The sequence below is a fragment of the Callospermophilus lateralis genome, chromosome 4, assembly GCF_048772815.1.
Source record: "Callospermophilus lateralis isolate mCalLat2 chromosome 4, mCalLat2.hap1, whole genome shotgun sequence".
NCBI classification, from domain to species: domain Eukaryota; kingdom Metazoa; phylum Chordata; class Mammalia; order Rodentia; family Sciuridae; genus Callospermophilus; species Callospermophilus lateralis.
In genome coordinates, this window is record NC_135308.1 from 75,067,445 (window position 1) to 75,088,007 (window position 20,563).

Genomic DNA, 20,563 nt, shown 5'->3' on the forward strand with positions numbered 1-20,563 from the left:
TTTGAATGCAAAGACGGACACCACAGTGTCAAGGGAAATTGGGAATGAGTTAGGTGTTGAAGAAAATGAGACTTTTTCCACCTAAAGAAAAAAATTTTTTAGGTTTTTTGCATTTTATGTCAGTCAGCCTACATGTGTTGCGGCTTAGTGCTTTGTCATTTCCTCATCTTGTTATTTCCTGGAGTGAGGAAAATAGAGGAGTTGTACAGTAAACTCCCTTAACCTTATGCAAGAAGGGAAATCCTGAGTTAAATGCACAGTCACCAAACAAGCTAATCTATGTCTACTAGTGTTGAACTATCTAAAAGGAAATAAAGTGTTGATCATTCATGATTCATTTTCCCTGGAATCTTACAAACCGAACACTCCTGGATGCACAAACTGAGAAGGGAGAGAGAAAGAAAGAGAATGAATTCATCCAAATCATCTGCACTACAATGCACAGGTAAACCTGTAACTCTTTCATTTCTTCCTTAGATATTTTATTGGAAAAGGAGATAAATATGGTGAGGGGCAGGACAATAGAAAAGTACTCAGTGGAATTAAGAAAAAAAATAGGAATGAGAAGAGGAAAAAAGGAGGTTTAATGAGACAGAGAGAGAGAAGAGAGAGAGAGAGAGAGAGAGAGAGAGAGAGAGAGAGAGAGAGAGATTGAGACTGATTAGAAGACTATATGTCATACTGGAAGCTTGTTGACTTGAATGCAAGGAGAGCTACCAGACTGCTATTTCTCCTTTTCTTTGATGCCTTGAGTCACTTCACTTCTGTGGAACTCACTTTTCTTGTCCTTAAAATGTATATTAGGAAGAGGGGGAAGCTAATACAGGATTGTCAATGCTTTATCTGATTAATTTACAGCAAACTTGATAAATGAGACACTGAAGAGAAAGGAGAGACAAGAAAAGCAGAAGGGATAAAAGGGAGAGAAACAAAAAGAGCCTTATAAATATATGAAAGCACTTTTTTAACTGGAAGAACTAGAAGGAAAAAAATTGTATAACTGAGTTCATGAGTCAAAGTCTTAAAATTTGTGATGGATTACTCTTAAAGTGGGGTCCTCATACCAGCAGCATCTGCAACCCCTGAAAACTTGTTGGTTCCAAATGAGCTCCTCCAAATTGCTAACTCTGGGGGTAAGGTTCAGCTATCTGTTTCAGCAAGCCCAGCAGGTGATTTTGCTGCATGCTGACACTTGAGAATTACGCAATACAAACAATGCCAGTAGAAAGAAACAAGAAAAAATAAGACTCTCTTAAATCTCTGTTGTTATCTTGTCCCAGGAAGATTGACTGTGTTTGAGTCTGCCTTTCTACAGAGAGAAGATTCTTCTCTTCCCAGGCATTCTTATGGACTGTGGCCAGTGCCTCCATCCTGCTTCTCAGTGCCTGTTTTATCACCAGATGTATCGGTGGGTTCTGAAGGTCAAGTTTAATCCAATTCTCCACAATAATATTAAGAGTAAACTCTTCCTTGCTGCCTCTGGCTTTTCTTCTCCTGAAACATGTATTCTATTTTGTTTTTTTTTCCCTCTTAATCTCCGGGCTATACTTCAAGCCAGAAACCCCAAACTACTAGAGGACCATTACCAGATTTCAGTGATCTCTGGCACAGTTTTCACCTCCCTGTTGCTAGAGCCCTTCCCATTGTACCCTTATCATTAATGTACTTTTCTCTGTGAGACAATAACCTGGAACTTGGATTCACTGGTCAGGAACAGATGTAAAAACAAATTACTTTTTTGTAAGAAAGGGTTGAGAAGTTAAACTTGGAATAAGAGGAAATGCAAACATGTTTGGTTTTTCTAGATCTTTGGGTCTGAAATAAAGTGTACTCATCTTCAAAAGTCAGGAAAACTATGAAATATGAAACTGTCTTCTCCTTTTTAGGAAGTGAATCCCCTTACCTCTGTAGATGGAATGAAAAGTAAATAGGATATAAACATCATAATAATTATTGCCACTTTTGTTATGAACACTAAACTGAGAAAAATTATAAATAACAACAAAAAAATGAACATTAACTGGGCCCTTTTTCTTACAGTGACATATCACAGCTTTCAAATTTGTGATGAGAAAAAGTCCCGACCACATGAGAATTTACGGGAGCTCTCCTGCAATAATGATGGTTCAGGTATAACAGGCCCCACTGTTGAATATCAAAATTTATAAATCTACACTTTATGGCTTCTAGACTGATTTTGGAATAAGAAAATTATCATTGGATAAGATCCTGTTTTTTAAAACAAAATGTGAAATCCTGTCTATACTATAAAAGAGTGTTGAGGAAATGGTCGGGATAGACGACAAAACTTTGGAAATGTAATTAGCGTTGAGGCAGAAAATTTCAGGGACATTTGAGAAAAGTTTAGAATAAATTAGAGGGTGTGTCTGAACAGTAAATCTGTAAACAGAAAGTGTATAACATTTTCTTTTTCTTTCAGCTGTATCCAAAATAAGGTAAAAGAAAAAAAGAGTACAGAGTAGAGAATTTGGTAGTACCTCAGAAATAAATTGCAAACACCTGTATATCTTGTCTTGCTACAAGTCTTAGAAAAATGCTACATGATACTGGGAAATGGACTTTCTTCTTTGAGTTATAATTTCCTCACCGTTAAATTGAGAGATTTTGGTGGGTTTTTTTTTAAAGAAACTTCAAAGGCTAAAATTGTATTATTCTTAGAAATTTTGCCCGTCTTTATGCCTTGGTTGAGAATATATTTTTAGGTAGCAAAAGAGACACTTGCTTAGGAGTCACCCAGAAAAAAAAATACATAGCTTGCATTTTCTGCCCTTAATAATCTAAGAACAAACAAAAGAGTTCTATATCAATTGTATAACTTAAATAGATGGCATGTATTGTTGTATTTACTAGCACTGACATCTAGAAAATGAAGATATGTTCAAAAGACAAGAAAAATGTGTTTATATATTTACCAATATTGGAACTATCTAAAGTCTTAGTAAGATGTGGGGAATTAACAAGGATTTCTGAGGCTTCTATTATCAATGCTGGACTCCATAGGATCAGAAGAAATGTTATGTTTTCTTAGTTCATTTGAGGCACTAACTGAAATTTCTCTTCTCCTAGGATTAGTTAAGAATTGCTGTCCATTGAACTGGAAACATTTTCAATCTAGCTGCTATTTCTTTTCTACAAACACCATGTCCTGGTTATCAAGTTCAAGGAACTGCTCAGGCATGGGAGCTCACCTGGTGGTTATCAACACACAGGAGGAACAGGTAATTATAGTACAGGCTCCTCCAGTGTTGATGTAGTATTCTCCACATAATCCATCCCTTTTCCCATACATGGGCCAATGTTTGACCCAAACTACAATTTATTAAATAAACATAATTCAATACATGCTGCTTCTAATACTTCTAATATTTGTTTTAATTTATCTTCATTACTAGATTAACCTAACAAAAAGGTGATTTCCTTGTGGAGTTACACTATTATTTAGGGGAAAGAAAATTGGGAATTAATTTTAGAATAACCCTTTTGTTTAAGAACATATCATATGAGAGAAGAAAGGCAACTACTGTTCATTATTTTTAAATTATGATTACAAATGTTTTGTGCTATAGATAGACAAGAGATTTGACTATCTATAAAAGTAGATAAACTTTGAATTAATTGTCGAAATTCTCCTGTTGATTGTTACCTTTTAAGTTTCATTTTAATGTGTATTTTACTACAATAAAAAATTAGAAGGTAATCCTTGATGACATTATTATTTCAGATTCATTGATCTATCATTTCTTGTCTTGACCCTACTTTACCTCTTTCAATTGCAATTACTTGCAACATCTCTTCTGAAGTGAAATAGCTTATTTTCTCTTTTTTGATTTTATATCTTCCATAGGAATTCCTTTACCATGCAAAACCTAAAAAGAGAGAGTTTTTTATTGGACTGACAGACCAAGTGGTTGAGGGTGAGTGGCAATGGGTGGATGGCACACCTTTCACAGAGTCACTGAGGTAAGTACCTTTCTGTAGGCAAATAACCACATTACCCACAGTCCTAAAGTTAGACCACTGTTGAGGGGCATTCTCAAAACTTTTTTGTTATTGTTGATACATGAAGAACATTCAGGTTGTATTAGATTCTGAAAGAGGAAAAACTCGTATAGAAGAGAGAAAAGAGGCACAATCTCTTACTTCTCCCATTTCCTGGGACTGTATCAAGAATCAAGGAGAAATGATCAATGAAAATATGAAGAAGATTAGAATGAAATATGTGCTCATTGAAGTTGCAAAAGAAAGAATAAAATAAAGTTTTATGCCCCCAAACTAGATAAATGAAAAAAATAGTGTTTTGAGAAAGCATGTAAAACTTTTTAAAAATGGTTTCCCACTTATAATGTGAAAGTGGTAACCCTTTGAAAATGTCCCTTTTCTCCTTAATAATTGTATTGAATTATTAGAACACAGCACTTAAGTTTTTCTCTCATTTTTTATTTCATTTTACCTAAATTACCCCTTTCTGAGAGACATCAATGTACTTAGTCTTCATCTAGCATTTGCGGAAGCTAAATGTCAAAGGAGTAAATGTCTTACTCAGCTAATAAACTGCAGTTTTAAGAATACAACCCAGAGGCTCGGATTCTCTAGAGAAGTTGCTTCATTACAGCACTGTAAAATTTAAGGGTGTACCTAAGTTAACACATACTCTGAGTAGAATAAAGAGAACCAACTTTAACATAAGGTAAGAATGCAAAGGAAATAAATCCATTAGATAATCAAACCTCCCCATAACTTCTCCTTAGGGGTCTAAAACCATGAAGAGGCATGACAGAATAGAAAGTCTAAAGAATCCAGTTCAGTTTTAAAACCCACAAATTGGACAAATGGTCTTGCTTTTCTGAGATTCCTTTTCTTCCCTGACAAAATAAAGATAATAATTTCCACATCACAAAATTATTGTAAATAACACAAATGTGGTTTGCCTTATGTATTAGGTAACTTTATTTCCTCTTGCTGGGATTTAAAATCTCCCATGTTGGTCTTTTTCAGCTTCTGGGATGCAGGAGAGCCTAACAATTTAATTACACTGGAGGACTGTGCCACCATCAGGGACTCTTCAAATGCAAGGCAAAATTGGAATGATATACCCTGTTTCTACAACATGTTTCGGATTTGTGAAATGCCAGAAATAAATGCTGCAAACTAAGACAAATCTTTAAGAACTATTTGCATGACTTAAATATATAAATGATAAGGAACAAGGTCATGAACATATCCATAGCCCAACAAGAGAAAATATTCATTGCATACCGTGAGGACTTCATAAGTATTCATTACTCAGATATAAATAAAACAAGTGTTTCTCAATGTTATAATTTATGATGCTGACTGAAGTACATTCTCCTCCATGTTAGTTCCTCCTCTCAGAATTTTCAAAGCAATCCACTAGTCATGAGAAGCAAGGAACTCTCCTTTTGATACACTCACCTCATTGGTATTTATATGAAATTACAGGAACATAGAGCAAGTACAGAGTAAAACAAAGAAGATTTTGGAAATTCCTTTGAATGATTGCCTGGTTGTCCCTTTCTAGCTCCTAAAAAGCCTGTCTTTTCTCATGTTGTTTTTCATCTCCTGTTCAAACGTACATCTTCTCTATGTTTTCCTGTATAATAACTAAGATGCATCTTCAAGTCATGAGATAAAATATATGTTGATTTCTATGTTCCTCTGACTAAACATTTCTGATGACTCCTATGTCTTGTAAAACTTTTATTAAATAAATCTATATGGTTTCATTTTATTAATTTATCTTCTGAATTAGGACATCAGCCATGAATGTTGTGATTCATAAGGGGAAAATTATTCATTTTGCTCCTATACAAAGAAATCATACAACATGATACTTTTTCAATATTAAATTTAATTTTATTTTTATTAAGTGAAAAATTAAAATCTAAAGGTTTTAGAACTTCAAAAATTGTATGTTTTATAGATTACCATATAAAACTTTTTCCTAAAATGTTGCTCAGTCTGGACTAGGGGTGTAGCTTAGAAGCAGAGCTCTTGCCTAGCATGTACAAGGCCTGGGTGGCAACTTATAAAAATAAGTTGCTCCGAAGTAAAGAAAAATTATAAAGAATCATGTAAAGTGTTCTTACTCTTGTATTTCCTCTTTCCAGTCCCTTTCCCTTTCTTGATGATGCAGTCTGATAATCATTCAATACGTGGAGCAAGATCTTTTATATATGTATTTATGAGTACAAGTCTTGCAATCAAGTTTAAAATTTTCTCCACAATCGTGAAATTCATCTGGAAAAATAAGAGACCCAGAATAAAGCAATTCTAAGCAGGAAGAGTGAAACATGTGGTATATCTATACCAGACCTTAAACTATACTACAAAGCAATAGTAACAAAAACAGCATGGTATTGGCACTAAAACAGACTGGTAGAGCAATGGTATAGAATAGAGGATACAGAGGCTAACCCACAAAATTACAACTATCTTATATTAGACAAAGGTGCCAAAAGCATGAACTGGAGAAAAGTTAGCATCTTCAAGAAATGGTGCTGGGAAAACTAGAAATCCATATGCAACAAAATGAGATTAAATCCTTATCTCTCACCATGCACAAAAGTTAATGCAAAATGGATTGAGGATCTAGGAATTAAACCAGAGACTCTGCGTCTACTAGAAGAAAAAGTAGACCCTAATCTTTAGCACATGGGCTAGGCCCCAACTTCCTTAATAAGATGCCTATAGCATAAGAATTAAAACCAAGAATCAATAAATGGGATGGATTTAAACTAAAAAGTTTTTCCTCAGGAAAAGAAACAATCTGTGAGGTGAACAGAGAGCCTACATCCTGAAAGCAGATTTTTACCCCTCACACATCAGATAGAGCTCTAATCTCTAGGGTATATAAATAACTCAACGAGCTAAGCACCAAAAAAAAAACCAAATAATCCAATCAATAAATGGGCCGAGGACCTAAACAGACACTTCTCAGAAGAGGATATACAATCAATCAACCAATATATGAAAAAATGCTCATCATCTCTAACAGTCAGAGAAATGAAAATCAAAAGTACTCTAAGATTCCATCTCACTCCAGTCAGAATGGAAGCTATTATGAAGACAACAACAAGTGTTGGCAAGGATGTGGGGAAAAAGGTACAGTCATACACTGCTGGTGGGACTGCAAATTGGTTCAGCCAATTTGGAAAGCAGTATGGAGATTCCTTGGAAATCTGGGAATGGAACCACCATTTGACCCAGCTATTCCTCTTCTCAGACTATACCCAAAGGACCTAAAAGCACCATACTACAGGGATACAGCCACATGAATGTTTACAGCAGCACAATTCATAATAACAATTCATAATAGACAGTTTTGGTATAGTAATAATGAGAATTTTACTTTTTGCCTAGAGTTTTATTTTTATATTAAGCTAGCTAAGATAACGAACACTTTATTGCATAAAAGCTGCTATTGTGAGCACTTTACTTTGCTCTTGTTTTCTCTGATATAATATACTAATATTATATATATTTTAAATATAATAATATTTATTATATTTTACAAAGAAAGCTTCTAATGGTTAACATTGTGTAGAACAGTTGCTACAGATTTAGTGTAGGCACCCTTTAGAATATTCCTTTTATTCCTCATTTGTTAAAAAGTTGGAACTAAGTGGTTTATTGATTTTATTAGATGATACTTGCTATCTTTTAAATATGGTTTGACCATGTCCTCTGAAGTTGCATGTGCTGCAAACTTGGCCTCCAGAGTGGCATGTAAGAAGTGGTGGAACCTTTAATAAGTGGGGCCTGAGGGGAAGTAATTAGGCCAGTTGAGAGCACTGCCCTTGGAAGGGACTAATGTAGTTTTCATGAAACCCAAGTGAGCTCCTCTGAGAGTAGGTTGTTATAGAAAGGGTGGGAATAGCCCCTGTATCCTTCTTGCTTCCTGTCTCTTGATGTGACTGCTGTTTCCCTCTCACATGCCCTCCCACCATGATGCCACCCTCTGTATTGTGATCTAGCCTGAATGCTTCCACCAAAAAGTAAACTGATAGGGTTAGCTGACTCATCAGCATCCAAACTATGAGCTGAATTAACCTCTTTTCTTTATACATTTCCAAGCCTCTTGTATTTTGGTAGAGCAACCGAAAATGGACTATGACAATGCTTAAGCACCTCTTTTCCAAAATAGTTGCAAGGACTGGAGGTGAAGCTATGAAACAGCGTTTGCCTAGCATGCATAAAGCTGTGGGGTTAATCTCAAGAACCACAAAATAAATAATAAATACTGATGTGACTAATTACATTATCAGATTTTCAAATTATCCACATAAATATTTTTTATTAGTTTCTATTAACTGCACACTAGATAATGCAAAGATAATGAAACTGGTTCTCATGGGATAGATGATTCTTTCCATCAAAACACCACACATGTGTTTTAAAAAACAAACTCTTCTGCAAGGGTTGTAATTAAAAGTAGCTGTCTTCTTCTAACTTCTGATTCCTAAATCAGAGGAGCAACTACATTCAACTCTTTAGATGTTTCTTTATCTATTGAGTTCCAGGTTTCTACTCTCAATAGCTTCTAAATATAGTTTGTATTACAACTCTTTGGTTTCTTTTTAAATTTTTGATTAGTTTCTATTAACTGCACACTAGTGAACAAGACTATCTCCCTTCTCTTTCTGTTTCACATATGTACAATGTCTATTCTTTTATCACTATATGATCACTTATTTTTAAGTTTGTACTTAAATGTTAAGTATTCAACATTTACATTGTTGTGAATTTGAAAATATTATTCACAGCTGAATCATGTACTAGTATGTATTATATACATCTAATATTATCATGTACTCTTAAAGCATTCTGATTTTCACTGTGGTTAGTATTGTCATTATTTTTCATATTTATTTAGTTTTCTGTGTACACATACAATCCATCTCTTAACTCTCCAGAACTGCACATCACCTCTCAATGCATTCAAATTTGTTCTGTAAGCCCCATATATTTGTAGGTGGAAAATCCATGAAATATTTTCCCCATTTCCAGCTCTGAACTGGGACTGCTTTGTGGTTTGTTTTAGAGCTATCATCTTGTTGATTTTTTATTATATAAAGGAAATAATTTATAATTTTAAGATTACTTCCAATTATGATACAACCATACAATGAAATACTATTCACTTATAAAAAACAAGGTAAAAACAATTTCCAAACCATTATTAAGTTTAAAAAAGATGTTTAGGAATATGTAAATATTGATTATATCAGTATAAAATATTGTGGACTACATATTAATATGTTCATATAGTATGCATATGTCTATATTTCATATAGTACATAGCTAGCTTATACAGTATACATATTTAACCCTTCATTTGTAGAATATATAGTTATATATTATGTAAACATATGGAAATATATATAAGAAACCAATAATCATATTTCCTCTGAAGGGGCATTGGGGGACTGAAGATTTATTTCATACTTTTATTTATGTGTTTCTTGTTTTTCCTCTTTAATACACTTGTATATTTAAAAAAATAAAAATAAAAACACTGCTTAAAATCTTTTGAGTGTTTCAAGCTTCTAGAATATTATGAAGTACTAAAATTTAGAGTTTATTTTTATTAAATTACTGTCAGTTATGTTTCAAAAAATTGTGAATAGGAGATGTGCTATGAGAATTGAAAACAGACCGAAAATTACTAAGGTTGGTAACAGAGAGATAGATTCAAAGGCCATGAGGCTTAGGGTATAGTGATGGCATTGGAGGTGATGAAAGATGATTGGCATTTGGAGAAACACATTATACAGAGATAGACATAACTGAATAAATTATCACATTTTATTGACACCTGAATCTCTACCTATATACAGGTTTATATGAATTAATAATTGAAGAATTAACTGAACGAAGCCTAGTAGCATCTACATAAAATTATTATAACAGGCTTTGTGCTATGTAATTTAGTGTATATGGTAGATAGGATTAAAACTATTTTGTATCATTCCAATTAAAAGCATCAGTTTGAGATGTAGACACATAACACACACACACACCACACACACACATACACACACACACACACACACACACACACACAATGCACCCAATCCCCACATATAATCATACACCAACACTCCAAAATCAGAAAAATCAATAACAGTTTACAAAATAAATACTGTTTTTAAAAGAGTGGCATAGAAAATCATTTAAAAAGTTATTACTTAAAATTTTTCAGTTGAGAGCCAGGAAACATTAGCTGATTAAAATTTTTAAGAAAGCACTGTATTTTATTAAAGTTGAATGGGACTGCCTCATAAGTGGTACTACATACATAACAATTTTAAGAGGTTAAAACAATGACTTCCTTTCTAGTTTGAACTATAGCTTTATAGCTTAAAAATATTTTAACAATATAAATTAATGGGTTAAAATGTGACTCTTTCCTTCATGTGAAAATGAAGTTACCAATATAGTGGAACTCCAAATAATTAATGAATTACAGTAGAGGGGGTAGAGAGAGAAGAGGGGAGGGGAGGGGAGGGGAGGGGGGATAGTAAAGGATAGGAAAGGCAGCAGAATACAACAGACACTATTATGGCAATATATAAATCAATGGAAGTGTAACTGATGTGATTCTGCAATCTGTATACGGGGTAAGAATGGGAGTTCATAACCCACTTGAATCAAAGTGTGAAATATGATATATCAAGAACTATGTAATGTTTTGAACAACCAACAATAAAATAAATAAATAAATAAATAGATTTTAACTGTTAGCTAAGAGCCAAATTATCCCCAGTAACTTTCCTATAATTCCAAAGGGAATACATTTCATCTCTACTAAAGGATAGATCTAAGCCTTAGTAATGATTATCAGGAGCAAGCAATACAAAGGTGAGTTTTTAATCTTCCCAAGGATCTTTTTCTTCAATCCTATAGAATTGAAGGTGTTTGGTTCAAGTGGCCAATAATGGGATTTTCCACTAAAAATGATATTAAGTCAGTTTGATACATTCTGCTTTCAAAATTATTTAAAGTGGAGTAAGGAGGTTATTCATTGTTTTTCTACCTGTGCAGTACCATAATTTAGAACTGTTTTATACTATGGTTCTGGAAAATTTTCACTCACAAATGTCAGTTTAATGACATTACTTCAAAGTCTGAAAATGAAACATCAAACAATAAAAATATCACATAAATACTTCAAAGACTGTGATACTTGGGTAAAAAAAATGATTCACCACTGCCAGTTAAGAATTCTAAGAGATAAGAATTAAAACAAAAGAAAAATGACAAAAAAGATTACATTATTCAAGTGATTCTGTTAGATATTTAATCAATGCATACCAAACAAAAAGTAATTACCTTGAGATAATATCAAGAAAGCAAAGATAATGAAACTGGTTCTCATGGAATAGATGATTCTTTCTATGAAAACACCACACAAAATCACATTATCTTGTACACACACACACACACACACACACACACAGACACAATCTTGCATGAATTGAACAAAAATAAATAAGGGCATTCTGACTGAAAAATGCTCTATGACTCCACGTTTTCTCTGTTTGAATGATGCTTTACATTCTGCCCTGCTTGATTTGGTTGTTCTTTTTCATCACAAGGATCACTTTGTAGGTTTCTAGTTGAATCCTGTTCCAGGTATCTTACAAATTCTACTTGTCTCAAAGTTACAAGGAAAATCATTCCAGGCCCATTTATCTTGGACATTAACAATGACAACACAGTCTTCTTCCTGAAAGTTGTTAGGTTCATCCTCATGCCAGAATCTGAAAGAAGAAGAAACAGAGAGAGATATAGATGATATGGATTACAGATATAGTTATCAGGGGACCATGTCAGAGAAAATGTCCCTATTGAACATTTCAGAGCTGCACTGTGCAATGCAAGAGTCGCTATTTGATGTGACTCTTGAACACCTATTGAGCACTTGAAATGTGATCTCTCCATATGAGATGTTTGTTATGTGCACACCTTACTTTGAAAACTTAGTACAAAAAGAAAGGGTTTAAACATCTTACTAATAGTTTTCTATTAATCACACATTGAAACAAGATTTGGATTATTGAGTTAAATATATTATTCATGATAATTAAAGCATTATTAAAATAAATTTTACTATTTCTTTTTACTTTATTCTTGTGATTGCTAAAACATTGTAATTATATACTTTGTGATTTTGTTTATATTAGACAATATTGGTTTCACAGAAGAAAAACAGGTTATAATTCTCAATAATAATTTTTATCAGCAGGACATAGTGGCACACATGTAATGTCAAAGACTCAAGAAGTTCACAATTATGTTCAAGGTCAGCCTTGGAAACTTAATAATACCCTGTCTCAATATGAAAAATAAAGGACTGGGAGTATATCTCAGTAGTATAATGTACTTGGATTCAATCCCCATACTGGAATTGAATCACACACACACACATACATACATATACAGTAATATACTCTTAGCTGATAGTGAAGACATATATATCACATTAGGTTGTTTATACAAATGTCAAGTTTAAGGACTATTTTCTCAAATAACTGTTAAGCTATCCATTCTTCCATCAATATTGAATAAATAAAAATACCAAAAACTTTGCTAAAGTTTGGATTATTCTGCAACTGGGTGTGGACTACAGAGGCTACTTGATCCACACTGCTCTATTCTGAGTAAATATTTTACATTGGTGTATTCCACTCTACAATTAATTCTTCTTGCTACATCTTCTCACATTTGCCTATAAATGCCCTTAGCCCCAACAAATATACTCACGCCATGTGTGGATTAAATGGTGTCTGGTCCACCCAGTGCCATTGACCTTCCATATCCTCGTCTGTAAGTCCCAGGAAATATGAAAATCGTCTATCCAAAAATTTAGTCATAAAGTTCTGCACACAAAATATAGATTTATATAGATATATTTGAACTTAAGCCATAGCTGTTTTGTTGAGAAAGAGAAGTCAAATAGATTACTGGTTTAGTACAAAGATTTGATATCAGGTCTGTTTTCAAATCCTGCTTCTAATGATTTTAGTAAATACTTTTGTCTTACTGAATCCCCAGTTTTTTTATCTCCAAAAAGAACAACTTACTACTTCATAGAGTTACTGTGTAGATTAAATGAGCTCATACTTGAAGCCCTCTTAATACCTGCTTAATAGCATTTTATTTGTAGAGGCTTTTGTTTCTAAAATTGCCTTTTTAAATTGTTTCTTTAAATTGCATTTATTTGGGGCTGGGGATGTGGCTCAAGCGGTAGTGCGTTCGCCTGGCATGCGTGCGGCCCGGGTTCGATCCTTAGCACCACATACAAACAAAGATGTTGTGTCTGCGGAGAACTAAATAAATAAATAAATAAATAAATAAATAAATAAATAAAATTGCATTTATTTGAACAGCAGAAATCCTATAGATGGAAAAGGCTTAGAGATAGACTCCTCAAGGAAACTATTGATTAAGAAAAAAATAGAATCTGAGTCATAAATATATGAGGAAATAAGTTTCATCTTTGAAAAACTGAACTTACTCAAATATTTCTTTATTTGGAATTAGAACTATACATCTCAATTTTTTTGTCTGTACTTTATCTTGAGAAGCTATAATCAATCCTGATTAATCACTCGTTTACCCACCTACTCACCAAACATTTAATAAGTCTTATCCAGTGTGTCTACCTGGCTCTGCACAGAACACTAGAAATGCAAAGATGAGTATATTAAGGCTCCAGCCCTCTCCCAAGTGGGAGTCAATGGAAGAGATGGTGTAGCAAACAGACATTTTAGTACACTAGAGTAAATGCTACGACCTCACCTGCAAATGAGTTACAACTGTACCTACAACTTAGAATCGGGATTGTGGAGTAGGGAAGGTCATCAGGGTCATTTTCTAGAAGAGATAATGCTTGAATAAAACCCAGAAAGATGAGAAGTTGACAATATAAAGAAAAATAGCTAATTTTCTAACATGTAAAAAATGTTTCATAGATAGATGTATATGTTACTATATAATTCCACATGTATGTAACATTTCTATTATCAGAGAAATGGTAAAGTATACTGTAACATATGGTGGGCTTTACTATTAAAACCACAGTTTACCTGGGCATAGTGGCCCATGCCTGTAATCAAAGCGGCTCAGGAGACTGAGGCAGGAGGATCACAAATTCAAAGCCAGCCTTAACAAAAGTAAGATGCTAAGCAACTCAGTGAGACCCCTGTCTCTAAATAAAATACAGAATAGGGCTGGGGATGTGGCTCAGTGGTTGAGTGCTCCTGAGTTCAGTTCAATCCTCAGTACCCCCAAAGAAGAAGAAAGAAGGAGAAGGAGAAGAAGAAGGAAGGAGGGAGGGAAGGAGAGAAGAAAAAAAATAAGACAAGAAGAAAAGGCCTACCAAGCATATGGAATAGATGAAGAAAAGATCCAGAGGCCTAGCAGAGCAGAAAAATTCTTTCCCTGAAAAGAAATTAAAAGCAGTAGAGAAACTGTGGTAGAGTTCCTGACAAACCTGCTCAGCTTCTGTGCTGATTGTCGCCAGATGGGCTCCCATCTCTGAACAGTTCCTTTCACTCTCAGCCCATGTTTTGTTGTCATTAAAAGGAAGATAGCAGTTGGACTGGAAGCCTTCCCAGCCAATAGGACAGCAATTCCAGGTATCTCCTCAGGTGAAAATTGAAATGGAATTTAGATAAATTTTTTTCATCTGTGACAAATTGCATAACTATTCTATGACTTAATATCCATTTAACATTTGTGTAAGTAATACCAGGATTACCACAATCATTATCTCCCATTTCCCACCCCCCTAGCAAAATTTCAAAAAACTAAATTCTAAATATCTTCTAAATAATAGTACCTGAAACCACATAATGTCGATGAGAAAATTGCTTAGTGTTCTCTTCAAAAACAATGTCCCTATATCTATCTATTTACTTTCAAATATAAAGTGTTTCCTTAAAGTCTTTTGCAAGACATCTTATCAGAAGGAGTCAAAAGAAAATCTGTTAAAACTCAAACATTTCTCCATTCTCTTAAATGAGACTGCAAATAAAAGATAAAAAGATACCTCAGCTGAGCTATATAGTCTAAGAAAAATCTGTCCATATAATAAATTGGAATTAAATTCATGTTATATTTTGGATGTCGAAAATAGCCCATGAATGTGTTATTATATTTTTTCCAGTTATTTCACTGAGTGTAGTCATGAGAAATATTTTTCCCAGTTTACTTATATATTCACCTCTATGCTAGATTCTTCTTTATGTTATTTTACTCCTCCTTGGCTTACTGCTTATATTCTTTAAATCAAATTATGAATTTGAATAGAAATGAAAATAAGAAGACATTCATTTATGCTCTCTGCTATCTATACCTTTTAGTCCTGATTCTTCTCTGATGCATGTTAGCTTCATATGATACTCTGGTAACTTGAACCTTTGCATTCCTCTCTTACGTAAAAAATTGTTATATGTCACTGTCAAGAAAGAAAAGTTTAGTTTCCTTTCTTTACATAACCAACTGTAATAGAAAAATTAAAGCAGTCTAAATTTTCTCTTACTCTAATAGTTAAAGCCCACACATTGTCTTTTCTTCCTATGCAGTTTCCTTGTGCCAGCAACAAGTGAATTGGTTGAAAGCAACTAGGAATGGAACCACCATTTGACCCAGCTGTTCCTCCTTGGTCTACACCCAAAGGACTTAAAAACAGCATACTAGGGCTGGGGATGTGGCTCAAGCGGTAGCGCGCCCGCCTGGCATGCGTGCGACCCGGGCTCAATCCTCAGCACCACATACAAACAAAGATGTTGTGTCTGCTGAAAACTAAAAATAAATAAATAAATATTTTTTTTTAAAAAAAGCATACTATAGGGACACAGCCATATCAATGTTTATAGCAGCACAATTCACAATAGCTAAACTGTGAAACCAACCTAGATGCCCCTCTGTAGATGAATGGATTAAAAAAATGTAGCATATATACACAATGGAATATTACTCAGCAATAAAAAAGAATAAAATCATGGCATTTGCAGGTAAATGGTTGGCATTGAAGAAAACAATGCTAAGTGAAGTTAGCCAATCCCCCCCCCAAAAAAACCCCAAATGCCAAATGTTTTCTGATATAAGGTGACTGACCCATAATGGGGTAGGGAGGGGAGCATGGGAGGAACAGACAAACTCTAGATAGGGCAGAGGGGTGGGAGGAGAAGGGAGGGGGCAGGGGTTAGCAATGATGGTGGAATGTGATAGACATCATTATCCAAAGTACATGTATGAAGACATGAATTGGTGTGAACATACTTTATATACAGAGATATGAAAAATTGTGCTCTGTATATGTAATAAGAATTGTAATGCATTCCACTGTCATGTATTTTAAAAATAAAAATCAATTAAATATTTTTTAAAAAGCAATTGTTGAAAATTATATTTGATATTAATATTTATTAGTAATTTTTCTCTGAAATATGGCCAAATGCTTTAAAAAAAGTGGAAAACATAAATGTACAGTTTAGAAAACTATTGTAACATGTAATAATAATATGTTAAACTCGAGGTATTTTGTCCTACTCAAGAAATAGAATATTGCCAGTGGCCTTCAGAACCCAAATGCATTCCACTTATCCTGTAAGGTAACCATTTCATGACTTTTAAAGTGCTTTGCTTCACAATTTTACCACTTTAATAATGTAATCCAAGACCATATGGAATTATGGAATGTATTCCTTTGGTTTTAATCTTCTGCTCAGTATTGTTTCTGGAATTTATCCATGCTAATGCATGCGCAATAACTCAACCATTTCTTTGCTATAGTAATGTATAAAACATATTTATCTATTCTACTTCTAGTAGACATTTGTATTATGTACAGCATTTGGCTGTTGTGAATATACTTCTCTGAGCAATATTCACCACCATTCTAAAGCACATGAGCATGTATTTCTGTAAGGTAAATCCCTAGAAGTGCAATTGATGACGATAGCATAAACGTGTTATAAACTATAATCATGGTGCACTTTTCCAAAGAGGTTGTCTGCTTCACACTCACACAAGCACCAAGTCTTTAGCAGTTCAGGTCCAATTTTCCATAGCATCAACAATACTGGGAAGTGCCAGATTTTTTAATCATTACCGTCCTGGAATGTTTGCATGGTATCTCATTGTGAGTTGCAGTTGTGTTTCTCCTGACTAATGAAGTTGACTTTCCTGTGTTTATTTGACTATCATTTTTCTTATAATGTACTATTTAAAATTTTGCTATTATGTTGTAGATATTCTTTTCTATTGAATTGAAAAGATTTTGTAGTGTAGATATCACATATATTAGTTGTATAGACTACAAATGTTTTCTTTTAGGGTTTTCTGTTTCCACTTTGTTATCTTGTTATATGGAAACTCTTATTTCAATGTATTATAATTTGTCAAAGCTGTATTTATTTTATATGTGCATTTTGTGATTTAAGAAATCATTGCCCTATCAAGATCATAAAGATATTCTCCATTTATCTTTTTAAGATATAATTAATTCACTCTTCACATTTTGGTCAATAATCCAATTTGGATGGATGTTTGTACTTAGTGTGATGCATGAGCCTAGTTTCATTTATTAAATATAGATAAATTAATGGGTTTATATATTAATTTAGCAAAATTATCCTCTTCTCATAACTATGCAATATTCCCTTCTGTTTTTATATAAAAAGTTTATGTATGCAAGATATGTAATTAAGATCTCTATTATTTCCTCTAGTCTGTTTGTTTTTGTACCTGTGTAATATTACTTTTATTTTAATAATTTTATTTTGGGTCTTGATATCATAAAAAACAAGTTTTCCTATGGTTGTGATGATACTTATGGTCCCATAAATATATACTTATCCTCAAACTTCATATGTGTCTGTTAAGTATTTACAGTTTTTTATATGTCAATCATTTCTCAATAATGTGTTTTTTTAAAAAAAAAACAAAGGAGAGAAGGAGGGAGGGAGGGAAAGAAAGAGAGAGAGGGAGGGAGAGAGGGAGGGAGGAAAAAAAGAAGGAAAGGGAGGGAGGGGAGGAGGGAGGGAAAGAAAGAAGGAGGCAGAGAAGGGAATGGAGGGGAACATCCAACCTTGCTCTCCCTTTCAAAGTGAATACATTAGAAAGTTGTTTTTTTCTGCCTACTCCCTACTCATAAGATGCAGTCCCTTGTAATTCCACTTCAAAACTTTACTATTTTTACCAGTTTTTACAAGTACCTAAAATAGTCTTTCATTCTGTGGCACAAGATAGCACCATCAAACAATAAAAGGCAACTAGGTAAGTCTAAATTTTAAATCAAAGACACTGAATGTATTATACATTTATATGTTGGGGAAAATCAAGACAGTAAAAGGCTAGGATTAACCTTATGAAAGTTGTTTTCAAGAAATAATTCAATAAGAGTTCCACCTTAGCTAATAACTTACCAAAACAATTTTCAATAAAACAGGCACTGAGAAGAGAGATGCAAACGATTGCAAAGACCCAAGTGACCAGCTGGGAATGCCGGCCTCCTTGTCCTAAAAAACAAAACAAAAAGAAACTGGTTAGATAACTTGGCCAAAAAGTGTAAGAAAGGCAGTTCTACCAAGGAGCAAGCTAAATGTAAGAACATCAAAACATTTTAGTATCTAGAGGACAGCTTAAATATTTCTTGTGAATATATTGATTTTAGAGCTTACTGGTAAATAAATAAATGTGAACATTTTTATAATTTTGGAATAGGAAACATTTCTATAAGCAAGACATAAAACCTGACACCCATAAAAAGTTGAGAATTTGAGTACATAAAAATTAAAACTTCTATGTAACAAAAACAACCTAAAACAATAAGGAATACATGAAAGAAAAGTCTTGTCTCAATATTACAATCCATATTATATAAAGAATTTCAAAATCAATTAGAAAACTGAGCAAAGCTTCGAGCAGAAAATATGCCAAAATTATAATTTGCTGAAATTATAAATGGTTATCAAGGTATGCTCAATCAGGAAACATGAACTATAATATTGTAGTGTGATTTTTCATATCGATTTGTAGAAGGAAAGTAAAAATTGCAGTGTTGGCAAGGATGTGAGGAAATAACTACCCACAGTGAGGAAACAAATGCTGCTGAGACTGTAAATTAAAAAAAAATCTTTCAGAAATATCAATTCAATAGATTTTATCCATTTTTTAAACTCATTAATTTTCTACAAATAAAAGAATGTGCATTGCAGTTTTTAATAGCTGCTATTTTATTTATGGAACACCATCAAATAGTTGTGAAAAAAAGGACCTAATACTTACATATGTGTTATTAATATCATATATTCTAAATTACAATCAGTGTATATAATGAAATTCTATGTAACAACTAAATAATTATGCATATCATTATGTATTAGCATAAAAATTCCCAAGACATGTTGTTACATGAAAAGGCATTTTTCAGGACCACTGTACAATGTGATCCTACTAAAGTTCACCTTGGAGGGTTGATGAGATTAAGCAAAACTTTAATTTTAAATTTAAATAATTTTTCATCGATTCTCTATATTTCTCAAAACTATTATTTAACATTCTTGCAACACAAATATTTTGGTGTCCTTTAAGTCAAACAAAATCAGAGTCAGAGCCTATGATATACCATGATCCTGAGGCAGTGTATTTCTACACTTTCCTTCTCTCTCCCCCTTAAAAGAATCCATTCAAGCAGAATGAAGTTATCCAAGTTATGCTACTTACAAATATGAATACATTACACTGAATTTCACCTTTATGTATGTCTATACAACGCCAATTAAAATAATAAATAAATAGAAGAATGACAAGTAAAATAGAGAAAGAGAAACAGAAGGAGAGAGGAGAGGAGGGAAAGAGGAAATACTGAGGACTAAAATGAAGCAAATGCTTTTCCACACGTGTATGTTTGTGTCAAAATGAAACCCCATTTGTATATAACTGCAATGCACTAATAAAAGCATTTTTAAAAGAATCTTCCTAAATTACTCTCTTTCTTTTCACCTTACTTCTCTTTCATATTTTTATTATTTCTCTCTTGGTACAACCTACATTTTGTAAAGAACTTTCTGCTACCCAACTCATCTGTCTCTTCACCAAGGTCATTCTCATTTCCTCCCACTGCTCCTTCTCATAACTATCTTTTATCTTTGCAATTATCATCAATTCACATTGTTAACTCTCAGTTATCATTTCCTCTGCCTCTTTAAAATTGAAAAAAGTACTCACGTTTACTCTGAGTTTCTTCAAGCTTCATTGTGTGTTTACTCTATGTTGACCAGTGGTCAAGAGGACCAGGAACCTCGTCCTTTTTTTTTTTTCAGGGTATATATTTCTGTGGATAGAGAAATAAGTTCATAAATACTTGAGATTGAACACCAATATTAGCTTCTGGTGAGGTCAGAAAGTTCCCAGTATAACAGTTGACTCAAAAGAAGAGGTCTTTTCAAAAATTGGGGTTTCCCTTGATTCATTCAGGCAGATGGGGCAAAGTGAAAAAGGAAATTGA

At 33.4% G+C, this 20,563-nt stretch overlaps 2 protein-coding genes across 2 annotated transcripts; one reads left to right on the top strand and one right to left on the bottom strand.

The window, feature by feature from the left end:
* The first annotated feature begins 381 nt into the window (after positions 1 to 381).
* On the top strand, positions 382 to 5,173 carry LOC143396669 (C-type lectin domain family 4 member E-like). Its single transcript, XM_076852615.1, has 6 exons — positions 382 to 445; positions 1,316 to 1,408; positions 2,041 to 2,130; positions 3,088 to 3,239; positions 3,866 to 3,981; positions 5,017 to 5,173. The coding sequence occupies exons 1-6, from the start codon at positions 409 to 411 to the stop codon at positions 5,171 to 5,173; spliced, it is 645 nt and encodes a 214-aa protein (XP_076708730.1). The 5' UTR covers positions 382 to 408.
* A 6,412-nt stretch (positions 5,174 to 11,585) lies between these two features.
* On the bottom strand, positions 11,586 to 20,311 carry LOC143396670 (C-type lectin domain family 4 member D-like). Its single transcript, XM_076852616.1, has 6 exons — positions 20,284 to 20,311; positions 18,480 to 18,572; positions 15,395 to 15,505; positions 14,540 to 14,691; positions 12,808 to 12,923; positions 11,586 to 11,804 (listed from the first exon to the last, which is right to left on the bottom strand). The coding sequence occupies exons 1-6, from the start codon at positions 20,309 to 20,311 to the stop codon at positions 11,657 to 11,659; spliced, it is 648 nt and encodes a 215-aa protein (XP_076708731.1). The 3' UTR covers positions 11,586 to 11,656.
* Positions 20,312 to 20,563: the final 252 nt, after the last annotated feature.

Coding starts and splice junctions, on each gene's coding strand:
- LOC143396669 (XM_076852615.1), top strand. CDS start 409: ATGAATTCATCCAAATCATCTGCACTACAATGCACAG. Junction 3,240..3,865: donor TCAACACACAGGAGGAACAG/GTAATTATAGTA, acceptor TATCTTCCATAG/GAATTCCTTTACCATGCAAA. Junction 3,982..5,016: donor CCTTTCACAGAGTCACTGAG/GTAAGTACCTTT, acceptor GGTCTTTTTCAG/CTTCTGGGATGCAGGAGAGC.
- LOC143396670 (XM_076852616.1), bottom strand. CDS start 20,311: ATGAAGCTTGAAGAAACTCAGAGTAAAC. Junction 14,692..15,394: donor AGGACTAAAAGGTATAGATA/GCAGAGAGCATA, acceptor TTTTCACCTGAG/GAGATACCTGGAATTGCTGT. Junction 11,805..12,807: donor CCATTTAATCCACACATGGC/GTGAGTATATTT, acceptor TTCTTCTTTCAG/ATTCTGGCATGAGGATGAAC.